Below are 24589 nucleotides of genomic sequence, written 5' to 3' on the forward strand. Positions count from 1 at the left end.
CATCAGACTCATGAACAGGTTCATAAAGATATCTGATTTATTAAAGAATAGTATGCAGGATCACAAAGAAAGCTGAGAATGATGAAAGCGTGCCAAATTCAAACTAAAAACCCTCGGTGCAAACAAAATCCCTCCCCCCATAGAATCTTCCCAGGCTCACAATCCCAGGTGCTCCTAACGGCTCCTGATGGTCCGTGGGAAAAGTCCTTGAGCCGAGCACATAACCCAAACACATTCCATTGAAATGAACACAGATACAGAGCTTGGCACAAGGTTTCACAGCAGCTCCCTCCCAAACAGAAACACGCGTCAGCACCATGGCATGTGAAAGGTTATGATGTACAGTGCACATTGAAACAGTGAACATGACATACTGCCCCCCCCAAAAGAAAGAAAAGTCTAAGCGGCAGGCTTCAAAGGGTAAGCTAAGTGGAAACGGTTAACTAAATCAGGAGCATTAACGTGGCGAGCAGGCGCCCATTCAGGATGAGGAAAGTGTTTCCAGCGAATCAGGTACTGGAGGGAGCCCCGAAGCTTGCGAGAATCAACCACTTCCTTGACTTCAAAGTGTTATTGCCCGTCAGTCATGATCGGAGCAGGAGGAGGAGGTTGGGGATGCCAGTGGGAGGAGTGGTGGACAGGCTTGAGCAGGCTGCAATGGAAAACAGGGTGCAAACGTTTCAAATTGTGAGGCAGGTCCAACTTAACAGTAACCAGATTGACGATGCCAACAATAGGGAAAGGACCAATGAATTTGGGAGCAAGTTTTTTCGATGGTTGTGGGGACTTTATAAACTTGGTAGAGAGATAAACCTGATCCCCAATATTGAAATCATGTTGCATAGAACGGTGTTTATCAGCCTGGAATTTGTAAGCAGACTGGGCATCAGCCAAAGCCTGCTGAATTACTGGCCAGGAATCAGCCAGCTGAGCAGCCCATCCTCCTCCACCTGCCTGCAGGCGCTTTTCAAGGCAGGTGGCTGGCGTTTCCCGCCAGTTCCTTAGGGTCATCTTCAACCTCTCCCGAGAAGTAGGGTATTTTTTCGGCGTCGGCTGCCCCCTTGGCTGCCGTCATCCGCCATGATGAGGGCGGCAATTTGGTCAGCAGTTTGCCTGCCCAGTCTCCAGCCTTGACTTTTGGGCAATCAGCTGCTCGGTGTCCTTCCTTTCCGCATTGGAGACACTGACCCTTCGCATAGCGCCGATCTCTCTCCTCTTCCCAGGCTCTGTAGCCTGGCCGGGCAGCAGTTGCGGCACTTCGGGGTCCCCTCATGGTGGCTGGTTGCCTTTCCGGTTGCTTGGTTTGCATGTAGGTATGCTGGGCGTGCTCAGCCTTGCCGGCCAGACAGATCCATTCATACAATGTCTCTGGGTTGTCTCAGCACAACGCCCAACGCAGGACGTCCCTATTGAGTCCTTCTTTAAACCGTTCTATTAAGGTAGACTGGGACCAATCGGTAATTTTCCCAGCTAAAGCCTTAAACTCCAGCGCATAATCAGCTACAGACAGTTGGCCCTGGCTAAGATCCTTCAGTGCCCTTTTAGCTTTTGCTTTGGCTAGTGGATCTTCAAAGTGCAGCTTTAACGCCCACATAAATTCCTCGAAATCCTCAAGCTCAGGGGAGCTAGCCTCGCTTAATTGAACATATCAATCAGCCGCTCGTCCCTTCAGCTTGGTGGCTATGGCAGCTATTTTAGCTTCTTCGGAAGGGAAACGGGGTCCAAACTGTTTCATATAATTTTTTGCATTAGTGAAGAAGAAAGACAACTTAGTTGGATCCCTGTCAAACTTGACAGAAAAGTCTTTCACCCCTGTTCCTGTTGGAGCTGAATTAGCGGCTGTTTGAGTGGTTGGGCCCCAGGTTACAGTAGTTCTCCTGTCTCGGGGTGGGGACACTGATGGACGGGCTCTGCGGGGTGGAGAGTCATCCCGACTTCGTCTCCGGCCCCGCTCCGTCGGTGGTCCGGGTGAGGGGATGGAGGATGATTGCGTGGAGCTGGAATCTCCTTCACGCCTCAACTGCCCACCCCCCAAGACAGAGGCAGGGCTTTTAGCATGTACTCCATCGATTCTAATTTAGCCGCTACTACTCTTAGCCTTTCAGGGGTTTGAGATACCTCCTTCCAGGACGCCTGAGACGTCCCTGGCTGGGGTTCTCCCATTTCATCCCAGGTGATTAACTCTGCGAGCGATTCGCTGGGTGCTGGTTGCTTTGGTTCTCTCCCCTCTTCGGATCCCTCTCCCTCCGGGCTGGGACTCGAAGGCTGCCGGGAAGCTGAAGGTTCTGGAGTGAGGCTCCGTTCATCGCTCCTGACCGTTGACTCGGGCATCAAGCTAGTTGGCTCCTCGAGTCTCCCGGTCGTGGGTTCGGCTTTGGCCATCGTTAACTGTTTTCCCTCACAAGAAACTAGTCTTGGCAGGAGCTAATAGTACAACTTTGGTGATTCTCGGCTTTATGTAATGATTGCCTGTCCTAAAACACCATCAGACTCATGAACAGGTTCATAAAGATACCTGATTTATTAAATCACAGAGAAAGCTGAGAATGATAAAAGCGTGCCAAATGCAAACTAAAAACCCTTGGTACAAATGAGATCCCTCCCCCCGTAGAATCTTCCCAGGCTCACAATCCCAGGTGCTCCTAACGGCTCCTGATGGTCCGCGGGAAAAGTCCTTGAGCCGAGCACATAACCCAAACACATTCCATTGAAATGAACACAGATAGGGTTGGCACAAGGTTTCACAGCAGCTCCCTCCCACCATAAACGCGCGTCAGCACCATGGCATGTGAAAGGTTACGATGTACAGTGCACATTGAAAAAGTGAACATGACAGATGCATCTTGCCAAACTTCCCATCCGGAATTTGGAGGTGACACAGAGGAAGAGCCCCTCTCCAGTGTCCAGGTGCCATGGTGTGAACCTCACCTGAACCTGTCAGCCCTGGTGGTCCAGAGCGGGGCCAGTCGTTTCCCTCTTTCCGTGGAGGTTGAAATGGAGGGTGGAGGCTTCCCTTTTTCGCCTTTGCTCTTCTGCCTTCCATCCTTGTCAGGACCGGAGCAAGAAATGACTCTGAGTCAGTGAATTCCAACTCTAGTTCTTTATTGTTCTCGCTGAATAGACAGAATCTTGCCAGGCTAAGGCTGTCCTAACTAACCTACAGGGAAATAGCCCGGGAGAGTCTAGGGCGGGGCTTGCCAAGGCTTACCAGACTGCGAGTGCTCTTGCCAGCTTGGAATACGTTCCCTCCTTCCTGGGAATCAGCCTCAGCGCCGAATTCCACCACAGTCCTCTCCTGCATCTTTTCCCAGACTGGCTCTTAGTTCATCCCAGAAAGCATCCGAGGAGATGTGGAATTAGACGTGAATCAGAATATTCCTCAAAATTCCTTTTACGGATTGATTTGAGCTGTTTCTTTGAACCCTTTGCCTATTTTGTCCAGTGAATGTTGTGTGTGTGCCTGCCTGGAAGATACTCTGCAAGTTAAAGCCTGCAAGATAAACGATCTTTCCCTTTTCCCCATTGCCTTCAATTTTTAATTAGTCCTTGAACATTTGTATCTTCTTCTGAAGCCCCTGTTGTTCTGAGAGGGAGGCAGTCCCGGCCATTCTGTTAGCTACCGAGAAGGCAGGAAAACCCTAGCTACTGGTTTCCACCCTCTTCCTCCTGAAGTTCAGCGCAGAAGAGGGACTGGTGGCAGCAACTGAGCAGGCTCTGCCCAAGAGTGGGGGGTTGCAGTGGGAGGGGCTGCGGGGCTTGAGGGAGCTGGGGAGCAACCACATCCTTGTGTGTCTGGGCAAGGGAACGCTCCGTTGCAATCGCATTCACCACATTGAAACTCAGTGATTGGCCAGGCCAAGTTTTAGGAGGCCTCAGGTCTGCCCCCCACCCTGCTTCTTTCCTTCTGTGCAGTTCAGATGCCCTTTGCGGGAGTGGAGGTGGCAGGTACATCTGGGAGTGCAGCCGTGGCAGGCCCACCTAAAGGTAAAGGTAAAGGTTTCCCTTGACGTAAAGTCCAGTCGTGTCCGACTCTAGGGGGCGGTGCTCATCTCCGTTTCAAAGCCTTGGAGCCGGCGTTGTCATAGACACTTCCGGGTCATGTGGCCAGTATGACTCACGGAACGCCGTTACCTTCCCGCCAAAGCGGTACCTATTAATCTACTCACATTTGCATGTTTTCGAACTGCTTGGTGTGCAGAAGCTGGGACGAGCAACGGGAGCTCACCCCGCCGCGCGGTTTCGAACCGCCGACCTTCCGATCAACAGCTCAGCGGTTTAACCCGCAGCGCCACCGCGTCCCTTTTTTTACAGGTTAAAAACAAAGCAGGATGTTGAGTGCAGCCACCAGGCCAGCTGGCACGGCTGCGGTTTTCCATCTTTTTCCCCATCATCCTCTGCCCTCCAAAAAGGGTCCTGCTGGATCGGACCAACATTTTCTTTCTTGCAGTGTCGAACCAGGATGCTTGTAAGCAAGATCCCGAGACCTGCCCCTCTCCCACCATTGTTCCCCCCATCCAGTATTTGGAGACCAGCTGCCCTCTATCCAGAGAGATAAGACCGAGCCTTTGTCATGGGCGATGGGCTTTGGGTTTAGCGAGTCACAGGGTAGGGCTGAACCCTCCCCGTCACAAAGGTACATAATGGTACTTAGAGAGAAAATAAAGTCTCCGGAGGTCTATATATTACATCTATGATGCAACTGAAAAGGATGCTAAAACAATATGATCACTTGTCAAAGAATTCTGAGTGCAGAATTCAGCTTGTGGATATTCATGCATCTGATGCTTCGCTTGGCCCAGAGTCAAACCAGGGCACAGGACCAAGTGTGCCAAGCGCCCTTCTCCAGCATCAGCGCTTTGCAATTCGCTTGTTCTGCTTTCTCCCTCCACTGTTCCCTACTCTAAGCTGAACAACAGCATGGCTGAATGGTTGAAGGCTGATTTGGGACTGGAACTCTTTGTGACAGAGACGTATTTTTAAAACCATTTCAGCAGACGGTCAATAACTGAGCATGGAAATAATTCATAGGTGGCATGAGTTGTTCCAGATTGTGTTGGAAGGATGGTAATGATACTGGTACCTATTACCGCATTTGGTGCCAACCCCAAGTATTGCTTTTGGTTAAACTTTTTTGAAGCTTTGAATGTGAGCATGAGTATTTAAAGAGTTTGTCTTTCTCCAGAAGATCGCATATGCAAACTCTCAAATTTCTCCTTTTGTTTGTTCTTAATTCTGAATATTTTGAAGTTTTATTTGGACCAAAGGAAAAAAGGTTGCTTGGAATTAGGTTTTCTTATTTAATTTCAGTAATGTAACTATAGTCCTAGCAAGTTTTACATTGGACTAACCTGAGTTACATTTCTGGCTTCTGAAATGACACAAAACTCCACCTGCAGGATCTGGCACGTTGTGGCTTCTGCACAGTCCATAGGATCGCAAGACTTGTTGAGGACCAACTAAGATGTAGTAACAGAATCTGGAGGCTTGTTGGGGGATAAATAACAAACCCCAGATGGAGAAGAAGCTGGAAGGTCTACAAGCCAGATGGGATGCTTCATTCAGGGTTAGGGTTAGAACCCGGTTAGGGTTAGGGTTAGAACCCTGTTCTGCAGACCAAACTCAGTCTTGGGATCGCAGAGCGAAAGGCTCAGTCCGTGGGAGGTGTTCTCAATCTTGGTGCACACCAAGAAAATGCTCTCTTGCTCATGAGGGTCTCTTCCCCCTGCCAGTCTTCCTTATCCAAGCATCCCTCTCTGGCATTCTGAAGCTGAAGTGGGCGTGCTGGATGGCACATTGGCCCCAGTGAGGGTGACCTTCTTGGCCTAGAAAGTGGGCCCCACCACGATCCTTCCAACTTGGCTTCCCCAGTGAAGGACAAGCACTACTGTGTGGGGGTGGTTCTCTGTGTGTTTCAAGGATCTTTTCTCCAGGATGGCAAAGACCTAATACGTTCCTTTATCCCTTTTGCAGAACGGAGAGATCACCATGCTGGGAGAGATCACCCACCTTCAGGGCATCATTGATGATCTGGTGCTGCTGACAGCAGACCCACATAAACTGCCAACGGCCAGTGAGCAGGTAGGGAAGCACAAGAGCCCAGGAGGGCAACTCACGTGACGCAGCAGTCCCTGCGCAACCTGTGGAATCAGAGCAGCCCCCGGTGTATGTAGAGCCCTAGAGCTGGAGGGAGGCATTTAGGCCCTGGAGCCCCACCCCTCTCAGTGCAGGGACCCAGGCAGGGCTTCCTGCCTCCCCTGGAATGCACCCAGGGAGGAGGTGGGAACCCCCATTCCAGCTGAGCATTAAGGTTTCCCTGACTTCCAGTCAGAGCCTGTGACTTAAGACTGCTGTTCCATGGTCTGCACTCAGAGAACGGGATCCGATCCGTTTGCACCTCTTCAAGAACCCCAGACGTGCCAGGGCGTCTCCCTCCTCTCCGGTCGCCTCTTCCCAAGGCCAGAGTCCCTTGGCCTCTCCCCATACAGTTAGGCTTGCTTATCTTGGCCGCACAGCTCTTCCAGGTGCCCGGCTCTCTGAAAGAGAGCTGCTCACGCTGCTCAAGGGGAAGCCTGGCCAGAGCACAAAGGCGTGAAGCCGCTCTTTCTTCTGACTGCAAGTTGACCTCTGTCGATGCAGCCTAACATCGTGCCCGCCTTTTTAGCAAGCTTGTGCTGCTGATTCATGTTCAGACATTTCTGAGCCCTTTTTCACAAACAGTGTCACAAAGCCATCTGTATCTGGGCATTTTGTTCCTTTTTTCTAGTTAAAAAGAGTGGTATTTTTGAAGATTATTTTGAATTTTTTCTCTGTTTTAGTATCACCTACAAATCTTGCGGATTTAAGAAGCAGTCCCCCTTTCTCTTTGCCCAAACCATTAATATTGTTTATTACAATTATTTATTTACCGCTGTTCTGGATAGTAATCCTTCCTCAGTGGATTTCAATCAATTTAAAGGATCTGTAAATAAAAACATAGTGAAAATTATTGCTCTATATTTTGTGTATCTTATAGTTTAAGCCATTAGCCAACACAGCAGGCAAGTTAAAGCAGGAAAAATGATTTCGAAAGATTGCATTCTGGGGAACTGGGTCCAGGAAGGCTCAGGAGCTCGTGGCCCCGTGAAAGCATCTCGGGCCCAGTGGACCCAGGTGGTCACGTGCTCAAACCCGTGTTCCCGCTGGAGCAGTTGCAAGGCGGCCCGGCTGAGGGGGGCATTGGCCAAACCCTTTGCTGCAGTCAGAGCACTTCCCAGCCCAGGTGAGGCTCGTTACTGCTGGCACCTCTGCAGGGCAGTATTAAAATGGTCCCTCCCCGGGAACTCATGGATCCAGAAGGGTTCCCAGGGGGAATTTGGGGGGATTTTCCAGTGATCGGGTGAGCAGTTCTGTCAATGGTCTGATTAGCTGCCGGTACAGTTTTCCTGAGCAGCCTCTCTGTTCACCAATTCCAACTGTCCATTGTGACTTCGGCGGGAGCTCTCCTTTTAGATCCTCCTGAATCAAATATTTATTTAATCACATCACGTTATTGATGAACAGGTAACCTGGGAGAACACCATCCCATTCTTTTCTCCCAAATCAAAATACTCATTTTATGGTCCTTTCTTATTTTGGGTGCCACTGATGCAGTGTCACCAGATAACTAGATCAGAATCCCAGCAGTGGATGGACGTGACCTGCTCTACTGTTCGCTGTGGGAGCTGCCAGGTGCGGCGTCCAGCACTGATTCCATTGTAATAGAAGCCTTTCAGTCTGTGCTTCAGCAGAAAAGTATTAGATGCAACTAGTAAGGGGTCAGGAAACTATGGCTTGGAGTGCAAGGTGTATTGTTCAAGGCCCATTCCCTTAGAATACCCGATTACCAAGTGCTCACGGTCGAGTATCATGACTTCCTGCTGGAGAAGGCGACCTCTTTCTTTGTCCACCTCTCAGAAGACAAGAGGCAAATCATACTTTAAGCATTAGCCCTACCAGGTGTGCAGTCACAGAACGAGATGGCTCCTTAGCTCTGCTGCTGCAGCTCGCCTGTCTTTGATCGGACTTAGACTGTGAAAAGAAACACTTCTCTCCCTCTTCAGACAAAGTTTATTGTTGGGGGATGTCCCAGAGAGCACTGTTTTGGAGGGCTGTTTTGTGTAACAATTTGCAGCGCTGTTTTGTGTGACAGGGTCAGGATAGGATAGAAGTACTGCTTTTTGGGTGGATGGTGCCATGTTCCTCAAACCTATTAATCACAAGGTCTTGAAGACACAGAGTAATAATGCATCATGATAATACCATCATCGCTGTGCCAGCCGTGGTCCACCCCCTTTCTCTGCCACTGCTTCCATCCAAGTATGAGGTGTGTTTGCCATCTAGACACAGACTCACTAAGCTTGCAATCTGGAAGATTTGACTACTGACCATTTACCATTCTCTGCTTATAAATGTCTTCCTGGTCAATGAGCGAAGAAAACTTTTGTAGCCTGTGAAGTGTTCCTGACCTTTACTGAAATGGAATGTTCAATCATGTTCTCAATGAACTCACAAATGACCCTCAAAAACCACAAATATCTTTAAGTAACCAATACCTATCATACTCTGGGTCAAACTTTGTGACACCCAGTTTGGTGCTTCACTCCTGTTGAGTACAGTTTTTAAGCTACCAATGGATTCCTCTCATAGACAAGCCATATAGCCTGTATTTTATTTGGATGGTTTTCTCATTCATCCTTACCAGCTATGGAAAAGGGAGGGAGAAAGAAGACAATGACCGGTTTTGGAAATGATATAGATAGGAGACATTCGGTTTCTGGGATCATCATTTGAGTTAGTGGGATGAAGAACTGTTGGCATGAGGCAAGTGGCACCTCACAAGGGTGGTGTCAGGGCCAGCCTCGCTTCGCAATAAGACACAGATTCACTTAATGGGTATTAAGGATTTCTGGTTTATTGGAATGATAGCTGACAGAACGAAAAACGGGAACGGGGTAGGTGGTGTGGGGGTGCCCCTTTTATACCCTCTTGTATTGCCCCGGGCTCCCCCACCCTGCTTTGACCCGATCCCTCTTGATGGGACCCTTGATGGCCGCCTGGGCGTTTTCCCGGTGACTTCTTTTGTCTCCCAGCGACGGTTGTGTCCTCCGGGGCACCAGGTGCGTCTTATCTTTGTTCCTCTGACGTCCTTCTTTTCAGCTGCCTATGGGTCCATGGGTGTGGGTGCTTTTGGGTGCTTGTGGTTTGATTATCTCCTTCCTCTTTCCTTAATGATCATGATCCACGTTGTGAGGCTCTTTGTGCCTTGCAACGAGGTCATGACAGGTGGGTACAACTGTGTCTGATGGAAACATGGGAAATTTGATCAGCAGGTCTTTGAACTGAATCTTGGGGCAACTAAAAGCAACCTAAAGTAAGGACCTCAGATAAGGAGTGGTCATAATATGGTGCTTATTAAATCACTCAGTGGAAAATCAGAAGGAGGGTTGACTCATTTGGTGGCCTTTGTGGCCTATATACTAAAGTTCAGAGTATGGGGGAAAACAAGATAAGCCCGAATACCTGGTACAGGAAGCCTAGTTGATAGAGACCTGGTAAGGTTGAAGTAACAGCAGTCAGCACCATCTGCCTTCTGGAACAGCTGTCACTCCCTTGGCACGTGTATGTATATATGGTAGCAATTAAGGGATTATCGTTAGCTTTTGGGAGGACATCCAAAATTACCTTGCTGTTATAATGGTAGAACCACTTATAGTTTCCCCTGACATGTATCAGCACTGCAATAAAAATAATAAACACAAAAACACTCCCTTTTTGCTGTGACCACTAGTTGGAAAGATCCTACATATGTGCTAAGACTCTTGGGTATGCTGAAGTGTCAGCTTATTAAAGGCTGGGTTGCAATAGGCGTTTCTGAGCGGGCGTGGTCTCCTCTGAAAGCAGTGGTTCCAAGACTGCAAGAGTTTATCTGCCCTCTCACCTACTTCTAACAGTTTTGGATTTTTAGTTAATCTGCTTTTTTCCCCTTCTGTTGCCATTATGAACATGCTGTTTCACTGAATATTCCATCTCCATTGTTAATGTTTTAGCATGAACTATTGTACACCTTATGGCACTGATTATATTTGTTGGTAATAAAATTTCATAAACTAAAAAAATAACAGCAGTCAAATGCACCTTTTATGTAAAAGAAACAGAAAATAAAGAAGAGAAGTGTTACTGAAAGTATCTTCTCAATTAAAGGACTTAGCAATACTGTAGAGAGCATCTCAGTAAAAATGAGCGGAGGAACAAATAATAAGCAAGCAAGTCTTAAGATGAAGAATGATTTTGGAATAGCCAAATCTTTGGGTTTTAGATCGAAGTCCCGTCCCAAATCCCTCAGAAGTAGTACGGGAAGATCTGAAGTAATCAGTTCGGACAAGAAAGCCCTCCACCTTACTGAGTTGGGGTTGTTCATCAGGGAAGAATAGCCCAGAGTTCCTACTGCAGTTATGGCAGCTTGCGAGTGTTGCAAGGCGGTGATTGTCTTTGACATGGGCACATACTGTTGATGAAATCACTGAAGTGGGCAGCAAGCCTGAATGTTAAATGTTCACCGGTGTGCTTTCTATAAGACTCGTATGAAGCTGTAAACTCATTCTATGGCAGAGATATGCAGAAATGTGAGGGTGACTGTTTTTCATAAAACCCTAATTTATCTTGATTTCAGCAAAGCATTTGACCACCCCAGGACATTGCAGTTAGCAAGCGCGGGCTAGATGGCATGATAAAGCCATGCTCAAGGAGTCTTATCAGCAGATCTTCACTCAGAAACAGAACTTACTGAACAGGCATGGGATGGAGTACCGTTGAAAAAGCCACAACGTAAGGAAGGAACACCCTGGTCTGCTTTCCTACCTTGGTGTAGCTGCTTCCAGTCTTTCAGTGGCATCTTTCCCCTAATGCGGGCATGTGAGCAGGGGGGAAAATGGAGATTAATGCTGTGGTGCCACCTCCTGGCTCTGGAGCACTGAGGTGTGTGTCTAGAAGAATCACACCCCCCCCCCGCTTTTGAGAGTTAGGTCCATCTCACACGGTGTGATTAGACTTTAGCTTTTTAAGAGGAAAAGAGAATGCTGACACTTCCCTTCTAACTGTAAATAGCATCATGTAAAACATTAAGTGGCAGAATAGATAGAAATACAGAGTTGGTCCTATCACAGGACAGTACAAGGCTCTTGTACCAAACCAATTATATTGGTTTGTCCCTAATTTAGAGGAACTCTGCTGAAGAGATTCCAAGTCGCATATAAACTCACAATTTACTGGATACGTATAGAGGACCTGGAGATCAGAAACCCTACAGAACTTAACCAGCTTAACCTTTCCAAAATAAATGTTTATGCAATATTTGTAGTTCAAACTTGTTATCTAGTGGGCAGTGTTGGGCTTCAGGGTTTAGTGACCGTGGTCTAGACCACAGATTTCCTGACATTTGGCCAGCTGGCATCTTAAGAGGCAAGGTGGTCTGCTAAGCATGCCTCTGAAGATGCCAGCCACAGCTGCCAGCGAAATATCAGGAAATCTGTGGTCTAGACCACAGTCACTAAACCCTGAAGATACCAGCCACGAAAGCCAACACCACACCCTGTTGTCTGGTCCTTTAGATGCCTGATGCGAACATCCCATTGCTTTGCTTTGGGGATTTTTCTCAAGCTCCTTGGAAACTATTTTGTGGGCTGAGGAGATCCCGCTTCTCTCCCCAGCCTTGGCGTACATATCTTGCACTGCCACTTTTCCTAACTAGCAGAAAGGGAAGGGTTTAGAGGATCTGCCGCCTGTTGTATGCATGCCAGCGCCTGTCTGCTTCTGCTTGAGCTGGAGGTTATAAATTCCCAGCTTGGGAAGTAGCTGTCGGTCTTTTGAATACATCCACACCTCAGGAAGGATTCAGGGAAACGGGAACAGGTTCAGGGAAGGACATTGCCCATGGTCAGGGGATGAGAAACCAAGTCTTGATTTTTTGAGAAACGTTTAGCCTTAAGAAGTCGGGGGGGAGGGGATATGACTACTGTTCCTGTATCTGAAAGAATGTCCACAAAGAAGAAGGTCAAGCCAGCTGTTGGAAGGTGCCTTTAGCTGGGAGTGGCTGCAAGCATCACTTCCTTGGGAGCTAAGAAGCTCAGGGCTTCAGGGCACAGACAGCCTTTTAAAGTGGGATGCCCAAATTGGGTGGCAGGCGGGACAAAGCTTTGGAATAGCTTGGGAGGCCAGATTTGGTCTGTGGGTGACAGGTTTTTCTTCCCTGTTCTTGAGTTAAGCCAGCTGTTTGTTGAGGGACATTTTTCCTAAAAGGCCTCCAGAGGGTTTTGTTATCCAGAGTCCAGTTCGAGGGGAGTTGTGACATGCTGGTGCCTCCACAGGAGCAACCGAGACCATCAGGCCAGTGTCCATTCAGTGTGCATTTAAGGCTTCCTCCTTTTCTTTAAGAAGAGTAGTTCAAGGAAGGGATGGTTGGAGAGGGAAGAAGGCAGCTAAAGGCTAGACCAGCTGGAGGTCTGTCTCAGCACTGGATCCTTCAACTGGCAGCATCTTGGCAGCTGTCTGAATGAATATTGATTGGCCAAAGGCAGGCAGTGCATCTTCTAGTTTTGGAAAGACCGTTGCTTCTCAGGCTATACTCAGATTGCAAGAACTCGAAGCCCAGAAGGTGCTGTAAGGACCATGGCTAAAGCGACATTCTTTTGCAGGTGATCAAAGATCTGAAGGGCTCTGATTACAGCTGGTCTTACCAAACCCCTCCATCCTCCCCCAGCAGCTCAGGATCCCGCAAATCCAGCATGTGCAGGTACGTTTGATTCAGCTAAGGGGGATCCCCAGTTTACGGTTAAGTGGTACATAGCAGGAACAGACTCCTCATGCGGCTCAGATCTCATTGGGGTTGAGTAGGTTCAGGGATACCTCGACAATAAGCTTGTGTCACAAGGCCAGAGCCCTTGTGACCTACAAAATGCTTCCCAAGCTGAGTTGCCATGGGATAAAATCAGAGACAGCCAGACTCTGCAATTGTGGCCAACGTCAGCCTTGAGCAGGGAATAAAGAATCAACTCAGGCAATGGCAATTCTCTCCTTCAGGTCACGAAGCGTGGCGTTTTATCTTTTGTGTCTGATGGTGGAGTAAGATCTGTCAGGTGGAAATAACTGGGAAAAGTTCTGTTCTAATCTTTTACACTTTTTGTTAGCACTTGAACTCACCCCCAAACTCTTCACAGATCATTGAAGGTGCTTCTGCCATTAGCTGAGGAAGGAATTAAAATATGTTGGAGTGTTTGTGTAAGTTGGAACATGTACAGTATGTCTCCTGTCGTAAGACTCAGCCTTTTTTATTGATCCTAGCTGAAGAGGAAGAGCTGACTTCTTGAAGGTTTCTTCTTCATGGCTGAGAAGGTGCAGCTAACCAGTAGTCCTTGAACCAGCAGAAAACTATGGCAGCATGCCATCTGCGGCCCTCTCCCCACCAGCCTCATCCTACCAGAGGCACAGTGCCAGCAGATTTACCACAGGCAGGGCATGTAAAGGAAGGGGATGGCTGGATTACCCCAGCTTTCTTTCCTCTCCTTCCAAAAGGCTGGTGGGAAAACATCCTCTAAACATCCTCTACTACTTAATGTGGGATTGTGCTCAGGAGATGAGTTTTGGCAGATGGCTAGACCGGCGGTTTAACATCTCTCAAACCTCACTCTGGTTTTGTACACACATGAGATAACCAAGGATTGCGACTTGTTTTGCAATTATCCCAAGTACGTGGCAGGAGGCATGGCTGGGCAGGTGCCATGGCTGTCCTCTGAAGGATGTTTAACACTGGTGGACCAGAGATAAATAATAAGGGCTTGATAATTAGGTTGTATTCAAATCATTGAAGAGCAGCCTCTAAGGCTCTGTGCTGAAGGACCACTCTTCACACTTCAAAGGATGGTATGTGCCACCTTCCAGATGGTCCTTTCCTGCCTTGCCTCTGGTGCCATTTTACTCCATCTATCTGTGACTGACCTGGCCTGAGTATTCATGTGTTGGTATGATAAACCAATTTGCTAAAAATGCCAATTCCTTCCACTGCTAACCTTGCCTCAAGGACTTCCTAACACTTGTAGCTGTCATGAGTAAGGATGGCGAGCAGGGGGCTCCCTTCCAGACTGTTAAGCGCATGCGTAGCACTGAGGAATTGGTGAGCCATTCCAAGAGGCACAGATTGGGACCGCCTTAACCTGCGGGGTTTATATGGCTGGGTTTTTCCCACGCTTGTTCAGTTTGTTAGGATTACTGTTATGTATTAGCAAATAAACATTAGAGAACAGTTCCCTGTCTCAGAGTGTTTCCTGGGAGTCAGGACATCAATCCTAACAAACTCAACAAGCATGGGAAAAACCCAGCCATATAAACCCCACAGGTTAAGGCGGTCCCAATCTGTGCCTCTTGGAATGGCTCACCAATTCCTCAGTGCTACGCATGCGCTTAACAGTCTGGAAGGGAGCCCCCTGCTCGCCATCCTTACTCATGACAGCAGCCACTTTTAGGTGTCCTCCTGCTTCACTTCACAGGGAAGCCCTTGTGACTCCCTGGATGCCCAGCATCTCACCCAGTTTCATGTCTTGCTCCCATAGCCTGGCACAACCAGTAAATGCCAACACCCGCCTGTCCAGTGTCTCGTCACATGACTCGGGCTTCATCTCACAGGATGCCATGTTCTCCAAGCCTCCTTCGCCAATGCCCTTGGACATCACCAGTCAGGTGAGCTCAGTGGGAAGCCCACGCAACTCTTTAGAGCAAAGAAGGAAGCCCAGGACAGGATTATGGCCCCGTGTGTGCTACTGACAGCTCCCCGTGCAGGTGGACGTGTGCTGCCTCCTGAAAGATGCTGGGGGCAGCCAGAGACGACCTTCCATGGGGGAGAGGGAAGACTCTCTCCTTCCCCTGCCACCCTTACGCAAATGGAGGTGGATTCAGGCAGTGTGCAGGCAGTGCTACCCCCGGGTGGCAGCTGGCACTCCCTGAGCGGCCCTGGTGATTCCGCTGCATCCCACGGGAAGTGATTTGGCCAGTGCCTTTTAAAGCTGAGGCTCGAGACAAGAGGAAGTGGGCTGTGAGGGAGCCGAGGGACGCTGAGCCTGGTAGAAGCTGCAGTCCACTCAAGCTGCCGAGAGACGGATCGGGGTGGGGGGTGAGTAAGATAGCTGTGGTTTTCCTTGCCCGTTTAGGGGGCTAAATCTGGCATGAGGGCATCGGCCGGGGAGGCTCTGGCTGTGAGGGCTCTTGGGACCCCCTCCAGGTGCTCACAGTTTGGGAGCTTGAGGTCAAGAGGAGGGAGAACCGGCCCTTAGGAGTTCCTGCCGCTGCAGCCAGAAGAAGGCTTCCCTCCCCCTCACAATGGCTGGAGAAGGATTGGACCTCCTCCTCCCCTGTCCCACCGAGAGCCTGGCTGAAACTCTTGCGCAGCCCATTCGCCTCTCTGAGTAAAAAGAGTAACAGGAGGCCAAGTTTCCCTGAGATACTGAGTGATGTGTGGCAGATTGCACAGAATCTGGGCCCAGACGTGTTGGTGTGAGAGTTTTTCTCCAGTCCTCTCTGCTCCCTGCCATTTACACCTCCTCCTCTTGTCCCTGGACCTTGTCCCTTCTCCTTCGTCACCTCCTCAGCCTCAGGACACCCCTCTCAGTCCAGCCCCTGTGAAATGCCCCCAGGCACGTTGAGGGAAGCTGCTGCTGCTGCCACCACCCCCATTTCGGTCAAGCTGCGCTCTGTCTCTGCCGCCGCCGCCGCTGCCACCGTTCTCCTGCCCCCCATAACCAGCTCCTTCTCTTCCTTTCCGTGCACATCTGTTCTGCTGCTGCTGCTGCTGCTGCTGCTGCTGATCCGACTTTGGGCATGGCAGAAATCCTCCAGTTCTGCATCGTCTGAGGCCTCTGAAACTTGCCAGTCTGTTAGCGAATGCAACTCCCCAACCTCGGTTAGTTCTGGCTCTGCCACAGGACCATTTTCAGTTGGCCAAAAGGTGAAGCTTGAGCCCCCCCCCCCCCGCACTTTTCCTTCCCCCACCTTATTCTGGGACCCCGCCTTCACCCCTTGGATGGTTGTTGCATGCCACGAATCCCCGGGGAAGTGGATGGATGGCCCCGGCCGCCTGCCCCGGTGCTGGTTTTGATGCTTTCTGCTTTCTTTTCCTCCCTCCTTGTTCTATCGTTGGGGGGAGGCTTGGTGGCCAGTGACCCTGGACTCCCTGCAGCAATGCCCAGAATGCCTCTTCCGCCTTGCTGCTTTCAGTGGAAAGCCCTGAACAGAGCCAGAGCTGAAGGATGCTCTGCATGTTATGGGCTGTCTGTTCCCAGGCCCTGGGCATGGGGTCATAGGTCATCTCTTCTGGGGCTAGAGCAGGCATCTTCCTTGGCTCAGTGGTTTTGGAGAGGGAGCATCTGTTGGCAGGAAGGAGCCTGGAGCCTTGCAAACCTCAGCCAGTGGGAAGTCAGCTCCACCCTTGGCAGGAGCAGCTACCCCAGAGCCATCTGGCCTCGACTTTCAAGGGATCAGATCTCTTGGAGGCCTGCTTTAGGGCTTGCTTGGAGTCAGGCCCAGCTTGGCCCTTCCCACGGTGCTGGGAAAGGCCTCCTGGGGAACGACGTGCACGGCTTGCCCGGTGGTGACGTGTCTCTGCCCTCTGGCCCGCACAGCTCAGCAGCAGCCTTTCCTCCCCAGGCAGAAGGACCGTGTCAGGCTCCTGCCACCCCTGCGGGAATTTGATTTAGCTTTGGACGGGCCTGATCTGCCCTGGGATAAACTAGTTCTCCTCAGTCAGTTGCACCATGTGAACACACCAGCGGGAGACCAAGCCTTGGAGGGATCCCACAAAGCCGAGATCTCTCTAGACCCTCCATCTTGAGAGCTGCTTTTGTTTTCAACCCACCCACTCACCACTATTTCAGAGGGGAGTGGAAAATGAGTAGAAATGGGTAGGTAGAATATCCCACTTCTGAACCAATCCATGGTGGGACCGACCCCATTATGCCACTGTGGATTTTTCCCTAATGTCTTCATTCCTTTGTGGAAAAAAGGAAAAAAGGGGGGATGGAAATGATCCAGGAAGAGACAGCCAACCCACCACCCCAATCCTGTCTTGCTGGCTTGTGGAGGGGAGTCTGCTGACCAAAGAAGAAATGGCAGGTCGTTCATCCCGTGGGAACAGGGCCAAGGTCATTTTGCTGGACGAAACTTGGTTGCAGTCCAGCTGTAGAGTCTTGGGAGTCCAGACTGGTTGGTAGGAGCTAATGAATACTTCGACATTGGAGGCCCTTGTCATTACCAGATCAACCACAGGGTCTCCTGCATGTTCTACTGTACCTCTGACCTTTTCCACAGAGAGGTTCTATACAGGTAATCCTCACTTAACCATTCGTTTTGTGACAGTTCAGACTTACGACAGTACTGAAAAAATAGATTTACAACCAGCTCTCATACTTAAGACTGCTGCAATCATCTGATCACAATTTGGGTTCTTGGCAACCAGTTCATATTTATGACTGTCACAGTGTCACATGTTCGCCGTTTTCGACCTTCCCAGCTGGCTTCTGGCAAGCAAAATCAACGGGGACCTGCGTGATTCGCTTAACAACCACATGGTTTGTTTAAGTCCTGTGGTGATTCACTTAACCGCCACAAAAAAGTAAAATTTGGTTGGATTTGCTTAATGACCGCTTTGCTTAGCAACCAAAATTCTGGTCCCAATTGTGGTTGTTAAGTGAGGACTACCCGTCCTCACTTTACACTGAGTAAAAGTATCCTCAGAGGTCATGTAGTCTAATACTTGCTTGGCACAGGCTCTGCTAAAGCGTTTTGGACAGAAGTCTACTAGTTTCTGCAGGCCTCCAGTGAGGCACTTCTTCCAGGAGTTGACAGCTCTTATTCTCAGAAAACTCCTCCTGAGGTCGAAGCTGCATCTCTTTCTCCGCAGCTTGTCCTGCTGGTTCTGGTCCCGCCTTCGAGGGCCACCGAGGACAAGTCCACTCCCACCGCCGAGGCTGCTCTCATTCCTCCCACCAGCCTTCCTGCTCTCTGCAGATGAAGCAGACCCTTCAATGGTCTTCACAGGGCTTGGTCTCCAGTCCCTCACCATCTCAGTCCTCCCCCCCACCGCAAAGACCGGGCAAGCACAGGGCATTTTCCTAAGCATTCAGGAGTCTTCCTGTGCTTTCTGGAGATGGCCAGAGTGTCTCACCAGGTGCCCAAATGCAAAGTCTGCTGTTCCAGAGGAGGGCCAGGGGCCCTGGCATAGCAGGGAGGGGGCTGTTCTGGTCACTCGGCCTTCTATGAAGCAGATGGGTGCCAGGGGGCCGCTTCGTGCATCGGCTGCGTCTCAGGGGCCAAGAGAGACGGGCTCTAGGAGGCCCGGTGGTGGCGGGGCTGTTTTGCGGTTGCCCCTCCTCCTCCTGCTTCCACCAGCCTCCCTTCCCCCCTCCCAGTTGCCACTCCCCTCTGGCCTCATCTGTTTCTGCCGTGCCAGTGGTGCCCCCATTGTATTTTGCAGGACTGGTCCAAGCTCCCCCTCTATGAGCAGCCAGTGGTAAACACCCTGCAGCGAAGAAGGGATCGTGCGGAGCTTCTCCGCGAGGCAGAGCCAGGCCCTGCCCCCCTGATGTATCCAGGGCTTGGCTTGGAGGACGGGCCCAGGCCTCGCATGTCCCCCGCCTCCATTGCTGCCAAGGTACAGCCGGGGCCCCGGGGCAGTGGGGGCCAGTGGGCAGAGGCGGTCTTAGCTTTGTCTCAGGCCAGGGAGGGCCTTGGGCAGTGTCCAAAAGCTTTGGCAACATTGGCTGGTCTGGGGGAGTTCGTTTGGGCAACTGCCCTGAATCTTTCCCGAGCAAGTCACCGCACAGTCCGTGATCCCAGATCCCTCGTGCCGCCGTTTGTGCTCTGACAAGTTTCAGGGACAGACCATGTAGAGGACCAGGAGCTGATTTTACTCCTGGGTGTTTGAACAATTGGAATAAAAAAATTGTTCACCTGCAATGGACAAAACAGAAGGTAGGGAAGTTCCAAGGGGTTGCTAGGTAGGATTCTGAATGCATTACCTTGAACTGGGGCCCAATTCTAAAAGTGTTTGAGTAACGAATTTTTCAGGGGAAAGACTTCTCCCTCACTCACCAGCCAGAGGCAAGGGCAATTAGCCTCTGTTGAAGAGATGCTGAGCAAAGGGCCCCCCCTATTAACCCTTGTTTGCCAATAAAAAATACCGGAAGGGCTGCCATGTCTGTAGTGCAGGGGTGTAATCAGCCAATGGATGTAGCAGTGACCAGGCCCTGTAGGGCCACGTGGCTGGCAGGTATTCCTGACTGCTGTGGGTCAGTGTGGAAGAAGCCCAGGAATGGGGGGGACACTATACCTACACGCTTGTCTTCCTGGCTCTCTGTCCCACCTCAGCAGCCATGCTGATCGCAGCCCCATCCTCCCTGCTGCCCAGGCAAGGCTGCTCAGGGCCGGAGTAAGATTCCTGGGGTATCCCGGCCCCACCTTCCTCTTGTAGCAGAAAGGCAGCAGCGAGGAGGCCTTGGGATGTGTCCATGTCCAGCCCTGGTCTCTGAGGCCTGCCAGCCTGAAGCACAGGATCCCTACTGGCCCGCTGAGAGCTGGGGGCTTTGGTGTGCTGCTGCTGAGGCTGGCCAACGCTTTGCAACGAGGTGCCTTGTCCCCAGACCTTGACCTCATTTACCCTTCCCACCAGCATGGGGAGGAGATGTCCCCCGCTGCCAGTGACTTGGCCATGGTGCTGACCCACGGCCTGAGCCTGGAGCACCAGAAGAGCAGCCGGGATTCACTGCAGTTCTCCAGTGGCTACAGCACGCAGACCACCACCCCATCTTGCTCCGAGGACACCATTCCCTCTCAAGGTAGGATGCCCTGGCTCCCAGGGCGGAGGGGAAGGATCCAGGCCTCCTGGGGGATGGGCTGCCCCACGGGACTCTCAAAGCCGCTGGAGAAGATTTGGGACTAGGCACTTAATGGCAAGGGAAGGATGGCGGGGTTGGACATGCCCAGGCAGATCTCTCTCAGCCAGAAAATGGAACCTCTTCATTTGGTGGAGAGGTCCAGGGAGGCCAGAGTTAGGAAGCAGCTTCCAGAAGGCCGAGAGCCATAAGCACCTGCTGTCCCCCGAGCAGGACCTTCCTTGGACCTGCCCAGGAGCCGCTGCGCCACCCAGCATGGGCACTCCTGTCCTAAACAACTCTGTGGTTTCTGGCTGAATGCCCTGCCCCAGCTCTCTGCAATACCAGAAAGAAGCAAAAGGCAATTGGGCTTTTGCTTATGTTAAATGTGTTCGAAACTTTTATTCACAAGGGTTCGGACTGAGCCACGGCCCCTGGTGTGCCTCACCTTATGTAGCAATATGCACTTTGGGCAGCTTTGTGCTGAAGTGTGTGGCGCAACCTTGACTCCGGGGTTCGGCTGGAGTGTGCGTGTGACCTGCTCCTGCTCTGGGTCAGCCCCACTATGTAGACCAATTCAAGAAATTAACTCCAGAGAGGGCTCATACAACTTTTGTTAACATTGGCCGTAGTGACAGAATCATACAAGTCTGACTATGCTTTCCCCCTGCTTCCCCCTGTACTTGTGTGTGTTAGGGAGGTACCTGTCTGAGTCGCTTGGGCATGCCTCCTCGTTCTGGGCTGAAGCCACCTGTTTAGCAACAGATCTGGCCTATTTCCATCAAGGTTGTCTCCCTGACTCTTTACTCTTGGCTGGTCCCCTGGTGCTGATGCTTCCACTTGTCACTTCCTCAGGTTCAGAGTACGACTACTATTCCGTGAATGGTGACATCGAAGGAGACAACCGGAATGAATTAGACAAATCCTCAACCATCCCTCGTAACAGTAACATTGCTCAAAATTATCGGCGTATGATCCAGACCAAGCGACCCGCTTCAACTGCCGGCCTGCCCACCGGCACTGCCTTGCCAACTGGGGCCACGCCAGGAGTGGCCACCATCCGTCGCACACCTTCTACCAAGCCCACAGTTCGCCGAACCGTTTCCAGCGTTGGTCCGATTCCCATCAGGCCACCCATTGTCCCTGTCAAGCCCCCCACTGTGCCTGACTCGCCCGGTCGCGCTGGCCCTACTCGGATGGGCAGCGAGGAATGTGTCTTCTATGCTGACGAGGCCTCTGCACCCCACAGCCTGGACTTCGCCAGAGCCTCCCCCAAGAGGTTGAGCCTGCCCAACACCACCTGGGGCAGCGACGGCCTGGAGATCTCGGCGTACGCCGGGGCTGGGAAGCCCTCTGCGGAGGAGGAGCAGCAGCTGGCCGCCAACCGCCACAGCCTCGTGGAGAAGATTGGTGAGCTGGTGGCCAGCGCTCACGCCCTGGGAGACGGCCAGTTCCCGTTCCCTACGGTGTTCTCAGACCCTGGTCCTGAGGAGCAGACCCCCAGCCCTCCTCCAGCTGCCTCCAGCGAGCCTCCCACTGAAGATATGCTGGTGGCCATCCGCCGTGGTGTGCGCCTTCGCCGAACTGTCACCAACGATAGGTCAGCGCCGCGGTTTTTGTGATGAGCTCTGCCTGGCTGCTGATGCCGAGCTCCTTGTGAGGCCAGAGGCACAAGCCCCAGGAAAGAGCTGGGAATCGCAGAGGAGGCTCGGTGAACTGCCAGGAGGCCGAGCCCCCTTGCGGACCCTTGGGGTCAGGGTCCAGGTTTAAAAGGAGACTAAGCTGAATGCCTTCCCTAAACAACGTGCAAGAGCTCCGCTGGTCAAAAACGCTTGGAGCCTGTTTTCTGCCTCGTTTTCCTTTCCCTTTCCCTTCCACACCTCCTCTCCATCCAGCCCCATCTACAACAAGGCGAGGAACTGACGCCCCTCCAGCTTGGAGCAGTGGAGGAGTAGCAGAGTCACCGCTCAGAAAAGAGCGCAGTTCCCACGGAGAGAAGAGCCCCAATTCTTTCCCGAGTTCCTCCTGTTTCTTCCTCCCCTTCCTTTTGGGGTTCCGCCCATCAGCTGGGATCAGCGCCTCCCCAAAAGACTTTGCCAGATGGAGTAATCCGGAAATCCGGTCCCTCGGTGAGAATTGGGCTGCAGGATGTGGGAGGCGCGGGATCCACTCCTCGGCTTATTTGGAAGAAGGTGTCCCCTCAGGAGGGGCTCCCTCGCCAGTTGAGGGGCCTCTCCGGGTGAGCTGTGGGCTCAGGAAAGGGGGTGCTGGGTGGGTTTCCTTAGAAAGAGGTGCTTCCTTGCCCAACTCGGCCCCAGGGCTGCCCTCGCGCCAGCTTGAAGCTTGCCAGAGAGCAGCCACCAAGCATCAGGGCAGGACTGGCAGCGCAAGAGGTGTGCCTTGATGCATGATTTAGAGCATGGGTTGGATGGAGGCCCGTGGGCACCCCAGCCTTTTCTATGGCAGCCATTCACATGGAATGCAAGAACATCCTCTGACATGTTCAGTGAAGATGGAGGGGTCGGGATTAGGCAGAGTGCGTGTGTGGGGAGGGGTTCCTCAGGCAGGAGTGGGGCTTCATGGGCCTTTATCTGGAGAGCTCTCCAGAGAAGTGCCAGAGTGGGGGCAGCCGTTGCAACACTTGAGCTGGGGTGGGGTGCGCCTTGAACCACAGCGCCCCCGCTTCAAGGCCTCCGAAGGCATTGGGCTGCCCGTATCTGGGGTGTAAAGAAAGCTGGCCTGAGGGAGCACTGGGGTGGCTGGCCTGTGGCGGGTTCCTGTATTCCCAGACCCATCATAACTCTTGACGGGCTGAGCAACAAGACCTGGGACCTGGGATCAGGAGATACTCCTTCGGCTGATGTTTTGGGGAATAGTTTGAAAGGAGCCAAAGCCCTTGCAGGGTTACAACCATCAGCAATTGGTCCAGCAGATCTGCTTGACTGCTGCCTTTGGGTTGACATGCTGGTGCTGGCTGGGCTCGCACGTGCCCCTCAGCCAGTCTGCGGTTGGCTTGGTTCCACCTTCACGCGACGTTCAAGCCCATCCGTGGCAATCTGTCAGAATCCTCTACTAGGATCAGCCATGTGGCTAGGCTCTCTCAGAAGAGCAGGAGCAGTGCTGAAGCTGCGCCAGAGCGGGAAGAATGGCAGAAACACAAAACAGCAAGTAAGCCTTGCAGAGGGAGCTGGACAACGATGTCTGGAAGTGACTCCTGTTCCTTCAGCATCCTCTCCTTTGTGGACCTCACCACAATGCCACAGTGTGATGGTTTTGACGGCTGAGGGTGGAAGCTGCAAGGAAGGTGGTGGGCCCTGGCCCAGGCTTGCTCGGCTTCAGCACCCCGTGGCCTGAGCCATCTGCCTGCCTCAGAGCGAGACCACGGGCACTTCGTGGTGTCTCTGCTTGGCCCCTGCTTGCTGAAGGGGGTGGTGCTTTAGCGGAGGTTGTGCCCGTGGTCTGTCCTGCCTATGTCACTTTTCAACATTGCTTGTCCTTGTCCCACAAAACAATACTGCAGTTTTCATCCCAAGACCATGTTGTGTCTAAAAGGTTTGCCTCACTGTATATTCCCAAGCAGTTTTGTTTACAGATGTGGAATCTGCCTCTTTTTCTAGTTGGCAGAAAGATTTTTAATGGGGATGTTGGCAGAAATTATGCCAAATATAGCCATAGTTTATTCACAGTTGGCATGCGTTGCAGCTTTTCCATGGTCTATATCCAGATCTAAAGAGGGTTGAAGGCATCTGCTTTTCCCTAGTGCTCATATGATGACCTTCACTTCTCCCCTGAAACTTAGACATTAGTCTGTGTTGGTGAAAGGAAAGTGGTGGTGGGAAAGAGAGGACAGTCTTGAAATGTTGGAGAGAATGAAGTTAGAAGAGTGGAAAGTAAATGGTATAGAAACACGAAAGCTTTAGAAGAGTTGCCTGTCCTTGTGCATGGCTAGGAAAGGGGACTGTTGCACATCTGGCTGCTGGTTGCAACCCTGCTCATTCTCCTAAGCCTGTTTCGGTGTTTCAGATCTATTTGATGCTGGGCTGTGTGTGTCTGGTAAAGGGGGCACCCAGAGGTCAACATATAGCACACACATGGGAATGAAGCAGGGAAAGCAAAGCTGAAACCAAATGTTTGCTGCTGTTATGGACACCAATAAGGATTCCAGTGTGTTCACCAGTGGGGGGAAAAGGTGTATTTAAATAAAAGGAGTCATTTCAAGAAGCACCCCATCAAAGCGTGTAGCTATGAGAGGCAGAGCAGGTTTTGGGAACACTGATTTTCCCAGCCTGGAGTTGGGACTTGTTTACCCATCTGGAGAGCACTAAGTCCGGCAAGTCCAAGCCCCCCTTTCCGAGGGATAAAGAGCAGGAGTCAGCAGAGGTGGGGTAGCGTGGCTCGGAAAGGTGGGAGACGCCCACCGAAGACCTTGCTGGCATGGTGTTCCTCCGCAGGCCTTCGGGGAAGAAAGCGCCCCGTCTCCAGGGTCCTCAGAGCAGGGCCCCACCTTGTACATAGCCGTTTCCTCCCAGCCCCATTACGTGTCTCTGTGCGCCGCGTCGGCCTTCCGCTCCTCAGCTAACACTTTCGATTTCACGCACCGGCCCTCCTGTGGTTTCCACATACCCAAATGGTGACTGTGTGTGACAGATCATTGCTTTTTGCTT

The 24589-nt window shown here is 51.5% G+C and overlaps 1 protein-coding gene across 7 annotated transcripts in view; it reads left to right on the top strand.

Moving 5' to 3' along the window:
• MTSS2 (MTSS I-BAR domain containing 2) overlaps positions 1–21844 on the top strand; it is a 65959-nt gene extending 44115 nt beyond the window's left edge. For 3 of the 7 annotated variants that reach the window (XM_063313187.1, XM_063313188.1, XM_063313192.1), the window contains 7 exons: positions 5971–6078; positions 12708–12805; positions 14556–14745; positions 15887–15961; positions 18530–18706; positions 19724–19889; positions 20781–21844. In XM_063313187.1, coding sequence (XP_063169257.1) covers positions 5971–6078; positions 12708–12805; positions 14556–14745; positions 15887–15961; positions 18530–18706; positions 19724–19889; positions 20781–21547 — 1581 coding nt within the window. In that variant the 3' untranslated portion in view covers positions 21548–21844. The remainder of the gene's footprint in view (positions 1–5970; positions 6079–12707; positions 12806–14555; positions 14746–15886; positions 15962–18529; positions 18707–19723; positions 19890–20780) is intronic. The other 4 variants (XM_063313189.1, XM_063313190.1, XM_063313191.1 and 1 more) reach the window with 3 other exon arrangements.
• The last annotated feature ends 2745 nt before the right edge of the window (positions 21845–24589 follow it).

Source organism: Candoia aspera, chromosome 11 (assembly GCF_035149785.1).
Source record: "Candoia aspera isolate rCanAsp1 chromosome 11, rCanAsp1.hap2, whole genome shotgun sequence".
Taxonomy (NCBI): Eukaryota; Metazoa; Chordata; class Lepidosauria; order Squamata; family Boidae; genus Candoia; species Candoia aspera.